The 7,025-nt window shown below is 38.7% G+C and overlaps 1 protein-coding gene across 1 annotated transcript; it reads right to left on the bottom strand.

Moving 5' to 3' along the window:
• Window positions 1-1,001: 1,001 nt before the first annotated feature.
• On the bottom strand, window positions 1,002-5,194 carry LOC149212022 (disease resistance protein Roq1-like). Its single transcript, XM_089391647.1, has 4 exons — window positions 4,504-5,194; window positions 3,240-4,395; window positions 2,845-3,117; window positions 1,002-2,701 (listed from the first exon to the last, which is right to left on the bottom strand). Exons 1-4 carry the CDS (start codon window positions 5,025-5,027, stop codon window positions 1,241-1,243), a joined length of 3,414 nt encoding a protein of 1,137 aa, XP_089247773.1. The 5' UTR covers window positions 5,028-5,194; the 3' UTR covers window positions 1,002-1,240.
• Between the last annotated feature and the right edge of the window lie 1,831 nt (window positions 5,195-7,025).

Below are 7,025 nucleotides of genomic sequence, written 5' to 3'. Positions count from 1 at the left end.
GAATGACTACTTGAAAGTAGTGATTTATTGAACATGCAAATGATCTGAGTTATATCTTAGCCTTATAGAATATCTATGTGAAATTCTGCTTTATATTGCAAATGTGGCAGAAAGTATATAGTTTCACAAATGGTGTAATTATTAGATAACAGTTCAGCTGTATTGAAAGTTGAGTACTTTCTCTTCTCCCCCATGTAGTCACATTGTGAATCCCACAGGGTTTATGAGGAGGATATGTCCATCATAAATATATACGGTTTTAACCATAATATAAAACAGACGATTTTTTCCTTAAAAAATACTATAATGTGCAAATAAAATTAATGCATATGACGTCAGATGTGCACAGATGTCATGCTTAAGTTAAAAACGCAGACAAAAATAAAAAAGTCACTGATTCAAAGGAAATGCCGATCCCCTATCGGCCTAAATATGAATACAGTTAAAAAAAAAAATCAATCCATTTAATTTTCTGCATCATTTTGTGTACAGTGAAAAATAACAAATTCAAATTGACTTCCACAGTGAGGGAACTACAGCCTATTCCGATTTACGTCCCGTCACATCCGATCCTTATTATTAAAGTATAAGAAGTTTATGCACATTTGAAATTATGAAAGTTGTTTTAAATGTTAAAACAATATATTAATTATATATGTGTGATGAAATTTTTTAAAAACTTTATGATAATTGAAATGGCATTGGTTTCTTTGATGGTATATATTGGCACTCTGATTTGAACGCATTTTTTTTATTGGGTAGAGTTTATTATCAGCACTATGATTTGAACCATTTTTTTTAATTGTGTGGAGTTTATTTATCAAATTGTGAACGAATCTCTTTTAAATTTTATATGGAAAATAAACCGGAAACAAATTAAATAAGAAAATAAACCAGAATTTTTTAGAAAAATCCACATAAAGACAACTCGATTGAGTCATGATATTATGACTGATGTGATTGATGAACTTATTGTTAATCCACTCTATTTGACCTCAACTGAAAAGTATGATCGGCGCTAAGAAAAAAATTAATACAAAAATATATGAATTTGAATTAAAATAGAATAATACACTAAATCTCTAACCAACAAATTATTGAATTTGGGTCATAAAAGTGTATAATTGAAACCCTAAACAAGAACTTGTTATTACAAAATGTATACTGTAATATAGTGAAGATCGTGAATAAGAGTCGTATGACCGCCTTACCTGCCTTGATCCTCTGCGCCACTGGTCCATTACTTCCACACTGGACGCTGTAATTTGTTGCATCCGTCGTCAGCAAACTCCTCCAACCACGTACAATGTTCAATACTTTCCACCTCTACTAACTCACAGCACCCTCTGACGCTTAGCGTCCGAAGCTGAGTACACTGCAATAAGCCCCGTATGCTCTTTAGCTTGGCACATCCGTCTGCCCACAACTTCTCCAAAGATAGCAATGTTTCCATTGTTGGCAGCTCCTCTATCTCATAGCACCCACTAACATTTAACTCTCGAAGGTTTGTCGCCTGCTCCAAACCCCGAATGTTCTTCACCTTAGCACAGCCCTGTGCCCGCAACCCCTCCAAGGATACCAATGTCTCGATACTTGGCAATTCGTCCAACTCAGAGCACCCACTAACATCTAACAATCGAAGGTTTGTCGCCTGCTCCAACCCCCGTATGCTCTTTAGCTTGGCACATCCGTCTGCCCACAACTCCTCCAAAGATACACATCTATCCATTATTGGCAGCTCATGTAACTCAGAGCACCCGCTAACATGTAACCATCGAAGGTTTGTCTCCTGCTTAAACCCCCGTATCTTCTTCAGCTTTGAACATCCCTCTGCCCACAACCCTTCCAACGATACCACTGTCTCCATTCTTGGCAGCTCATCTAACTCAGAGCACCCACTAACATCCAACCATTTAAGGTTTGTCGCATTCTCCAACCCCCGTATGCTCTTCAGCTTCGCACAACCGTCTGCCCACAGCCCCTCCAATGATAGCAATGTCTCCATACTCGGCAGCTCATCTAACTCAGAGCACCCACTAAGCTTCAACTCTCGCAGGTTTGTGGCATTCCCCAACCCCCTTATACTCTTCAGCTTTGGACATGCCGATGCCCACAACACCTCCAAAGATACCAATGTCTCCATAGGTGGTAGCTCCTCTAACTCAGTGCACTCACGAACATCCAACCGCCAAAGCTTTGTCGCGTGCTCCAATCCCAGTATGCTCTTGACCTTTGGACATGCCGCTGCCCGCAAATCCTCCAAAGACACCAATGTCTCCATACTTGGCAGCTCATCTAACCCTCTGCACCCACGGACATCTAACCGCCGAAGCTTTGCAGCCTGCTCCAACCCTCTAATACTCTTCACTTTCTTACACCTCTCTAACTGCAACACCTCTAAACACACCAATGTCTCCATACTTGGTAGGTCTTCTAACCTATAGCACCTACCAACATTTAACAGTCGAAGCTTTCTCGCCTGCTCCAATCCCCGTATGATCCTCAGATGCACACATCCCCTTACCCGCAACTCCTCCAAACATACCAATGTTTCCATACTTGGCAGTTCTACTAACTCATCGCACCAAATAGCGTCTAACCGTTGAAGCTTTGTCAGCTGGGCCAACCCTTCTATGCTCTTCAAACGCTTACATTTATCCACTCGCAACTCCTCCAAACGTACAGGCAAATGCAGAGATGCCTGCAAAATGTTCATTTGAGCTATAACAGCGATACTTTATTAATATATGGATCATGATTCTCATCTACAAAACCTTTCGAAGACATTATGGTGATAATAGCCACTAAACACTACACATGTTTAGACAACAAATTTCAATTTACCTGTGATTCCTGTTGCCACAATGTTTCAATTGTGTCTCCTGATACCTTAAGAACCCTTAAGTTCTTCATTGAAATCGAGGGAGGGAGGGAAGAGTATGGACAATTTTCCCAGCGGAGCCATATGAGTTCTGCTGACTTCACCCTCTTCCAAATGCGTTCGAAAAGAGAACCTTCAGTATCAACAAGTTGTAACCTCCTCATCTGAATACCCTCAAAATCATTATCGTCAAGATAATTTCTTAGAACCATTTTAATTCCGCGCACGGTTATTTCCTGTACGTTATAAAAAAAATGATATTTGTTAAACGTTAACTCTTGCAAAATAATGAAGAACTACAAAGTTGAGCCCGGACCTTTACTGAATAAATATAAAGGACTAAAGGTTGACTACTCACAGATGATTGCTGCAACAAATTATCAAAGGCGCTCTCGTCCCAAGGCCAAAGTCGACACGGCGACATTGAGCAGGCAATCTGTCTTCCCAAGTGTCTCAGGTGGTCATGCATATGTATATTCGTACGCTTGATAGTGTATGGCACTGGAATATGGGGGTAACTGTCAACCCAACACTCCTCTTCCACCACTTCGACCAGACACCTGTTTTGTAGATTTCGAAGCCCCAAGTAGCCGTCCCATTGTGAGCCGTTCCATACTCTGATGGCCATATCCCTCTCTTCTCCAACAAAAAAGCATGCAATGTCTAAGAATATATTTTTTTCCTCTGGATCCAGGGCATCGTAACTAATTCGAAGCCTTTCTTGTATATCTCTGGGAAGTATCTTCTTAAGTTTGTCGAGTTGCTTATACCAATAAGACGTGTCATTGTTTCCATGGAGAAGTGCCCCGACTACTTTTAATGATAAAGGCAGTCCATCACAAGCATTTACGAACTCTTCAGCCAAGTTTTCAAAATTTGGGAGTGGATCGGGTCGGCCGAAGGCATGGTGGCAGAATAGCTCGAGGGAGTGTTCTTTATTTAGCCCGTTTAACTTATAAATTAATGAATTTTCTCCCCCTGATCTTGTGAGAACATCCTTATCTCTTGACGTAATCAATATTAAGCTATCTGAGTGGATACAAGTTCGATCTGGCACAAGTTCATCAACCTGATCCACGGTATCTACATCATCTAAAACTAATAAAATCTGGTGAGAGGAGAGATGCTTTTTAAGCATTTCTATGCCTTCATCCTTATTACCTACTTGCAGACCTGAACCAATCAAGCTACTAAGAAGTTTGCTCTGCAACATGGTTAAAGAACCTTTCCCTACATTTTCTCTTACATCATCTAAAAAGCAAGGTCTTTTGTAATGTGAACTCTTCCCATTGAAGAGTTCTTTGGCCAGGGTTGTCTTTCCTACACCGCCTAAACCAACAATCCCTGCGACCTGAGGTTTTCTTCCACTGTGTTGATGCAGAGAGAAAACTTCATTTTCAAAATCTATCACCTTTTTATCCAAACCCGTTGGATATTTGGCTACATTCAATGGTGGCTTCTTCACGTTTCTCAGCACACTCTCAACCACCTTCTCTAGCAACTCCCCCAGGTCACTGGTCATTCACAAGAAAATAAAAATGACTATTGAGAAACAGACGTCTATGTATATATATGCACATAAGGTAATAAAAATTTGCTGAAAGGGGAGTTTGAGTGCTTACCCGTTACACGCCTCTAGCTCGAAGCCGCTTATTCCAGCAACAGTAGAAAGAGCTTTTCTCCAGCTTTCAATAGTCGCTGAGTCGTGTCGCGGGGTAGCTTGATCATGCTTCCTCTTCTTTTCCAGTACCCGTAGGGCATCAGCATACGCTCCATTTCCCTGCGTCCACCGAAGGGTATCCGGCTTTACGTCGTAAAACACCGGAATTATAACAGCTTTTGACTCCAACATCAGTAAGAGCTCCTTTAGGCACCAGGTTGATTCAGCGTATGTGGGCGAGAAAATGGCCACATGGACAGTGGCTGTTTGAATAGCGCTCTCTATTTGAGGGGTTAGATAATCTCCTCGTTCCAACTCCTCCTGGTCCAGAAAGACCTTCAATCCGTATGAAAAAAGCCGATGATAGAGTAAACTGGCGAAGGTTTTCTTCACATCAGGACCCCTATGGTTAATAAAAACGTCAAAGGAGGAATTGCTGGACCTGTTGGTGGAGGCGGATGCAGCTGTGGAAGAGGATGCAGCCATTCCGAATTGGAAATAGACACGAGGGATGAGTTAGACTCACACTCAGGCTGCAAGGGAAGAGATGAGCCGAGAGTTTCTTTAGCCAGGGAGAAATTGTGGCTAATTGCAATGGGAAATACGCTGATGCTATCCACAAGGGAAGAGATGAGTCGAGAGTTTCTTTAGCAAGGGAGAAATGGTGGCTAATTGCAATGGAATATGATGATTCAGTAGAGTAGTTTTGTTTAGTGTAATTTTTTGGGTTTTTAGGTGCTGCGATCTGATAAAAAAAAAATTGAGTTGAAATATTGATTTGTATTATTTAAACTAGTTTTAGACTGATTATATATATGGATTTAGTACTCTGAGAATTTTTAAAAACTTTTTAGAGCATTTTAATAGTTCACCATCAAATTTTTTATTTCAATACGTTTCTACAATATTTTAGGAAAATTAAACCAGAAAGACCCATTAAAAAACTTCCAAAAAATATCAATAAAAACAACTTGAGAAATAAGTATATAGAAATAAACATCAAACCCATTCAGGTTCATGTGTGAACGCGCGGTTTCGTACTGGCTAACCATCAAAAGCCTTTACCAAGCTCGGAAATAATAAAAAATCGACACCGACAAACTTTTAACGGGCGTTGCTCGTTGAGCCCATGAGAGAGGAGTTAGGGACAACGGTGCATTAGACGAGGAAAGCGTGTAGATGTTAAAAATGCCTTTAACGCATTAGAAATAGTAACTTGGGACAACCGTGCATTAGACGAGGAAAATGTGTAGATGTTAAAAATGGCTTAACGCATTTGAAAGAGTAACTTGAATATTGATGGCTGTGGGTTTGATATGTCTTTAAAGAGGTAAGGATATTTAAATATTTTAATCATATTTTTTATTTACGGATAATAATATATATTTTTTCAATTGATTTTTAGATAACTCATATTAGTTATATTTGATGGTCAATGTTTGGAACCTATCTACTATTAATAGGTTCATCTTTAAGCTTTGAAGATGAATTTTATTAGTAAATTCCAAACATTGACAATCAAATATTACTAATATGATTTATCCTAAAATCTATTGCAAAAATCAATATACATTTTAATATACACTAAGTTACAAATGATTTACAACTTCACTGTTAATCATTTTATATTTTTATATTAATATAAATTATAATTCAAACTTAAATATCGCTCTAAAAAAATTAACGAATTAACACACATAACAAAAAAAATGTTTTTATTTTTCACAAGTGTACCATTATACCATGCATATGTACAACGTTTATTACACATAAAGTAAAATTCCACACATATATATATATATATATATATAGTATCTGTTAAATATTAATTTTAATACTATTTCTCATCAACATTTTGTTTCCTTTTCTATATCATAGGTATCTCATTGCGAAATTGTATCCTAAAAATATAATAGACATGCATTTGCATGTAGTAACACGGTTGGCTATTAATAGACATGGAGGGTTGATTGGGAGTGCCTTATTCTTGGAGGTTTGCATGGGTGGTTGGGGCATGTGCAAGGTCGAGGAGCTGACCTCACTATCGTTGGTGCATGTGCTTGGCTCCTGTGTTGGGAGAGTGCCACTAGGTATTTGTATTTGGCTCTTGTGCTGAGAGGTTTGTGTTTCGTTTGGAGCTAGCTAAGTGAAAGTGGGCGGGGAGAATCTCTCATGGAGAGGTGAATTTGTAGCTAGAACTGACTATTGGTAGTGGAAGTCGCTGATTGTTATTGTTGAACACCTGATCTTTGGGATTAGGAATCCTATGTAAATAGTGTAAATAAAAAAATAAGAGAAGTTGGAAGACAAAGAGACATTGGGAGATGAAACCCAATACTCATATGATATCTTAATGAAAATCAACTAATTAGATTCATGGAGTTACTCCTAGCCTCACATGGTATCAGGGCACATGTGCCATTTTAGACTTCGAACTCTTGTTTTAAGCTAATTTTTGTGCTATTTTTTGAGTTCTTGCTCTAT

Source organism: Pinus tabuliformis, chromosome 1_1 (assembly GCF_031772625.1).
Source record: "Pinus tabuliformis cultivar Carrire ecotype Pingquan chromosome 1_1, CPIR1, whole genome shotgun sequence".
In the NCBI taxonomy this organism is placed as follows: domain Eukaryota; kingdom Viridiplantae; phylum Streptophyta; class Pinopsida; order Pinales; family Pinaceae; genus Pinus; species Pinus tabuliformis.
This window is presented reverse-complemented; position numbering and strand designations above follow the sequence as displayed.

What these genes read in the sequence shown, in the direction of transcription:
- LOC149212022 (XM_089391647.1), bottom strand. Translation starts at nt 5,027, where the DNA reads ATGGCTGCATCCTCTTCCACAGCTGCATCCGCCTCCACCAACAGGTCC. An exon ending in GAGCTAGAGGCGTGTAACGG is followed by an intron (nt 4,396 to 4,503) that starts GTAAGCACTCAA and finishes GTGAATGACCAG; the next exon opens with TGACCTGGGGGAGTTGCTAG. An exon ending in TGTGGCAACAGGAATCACAG is followed by an intron (nt 2,702 to 2,844) that starts GTAAATTGAAAT and finishes AACATTTTGCAG; the next exon opens with GCATCTCTGCATTTGCCTGT.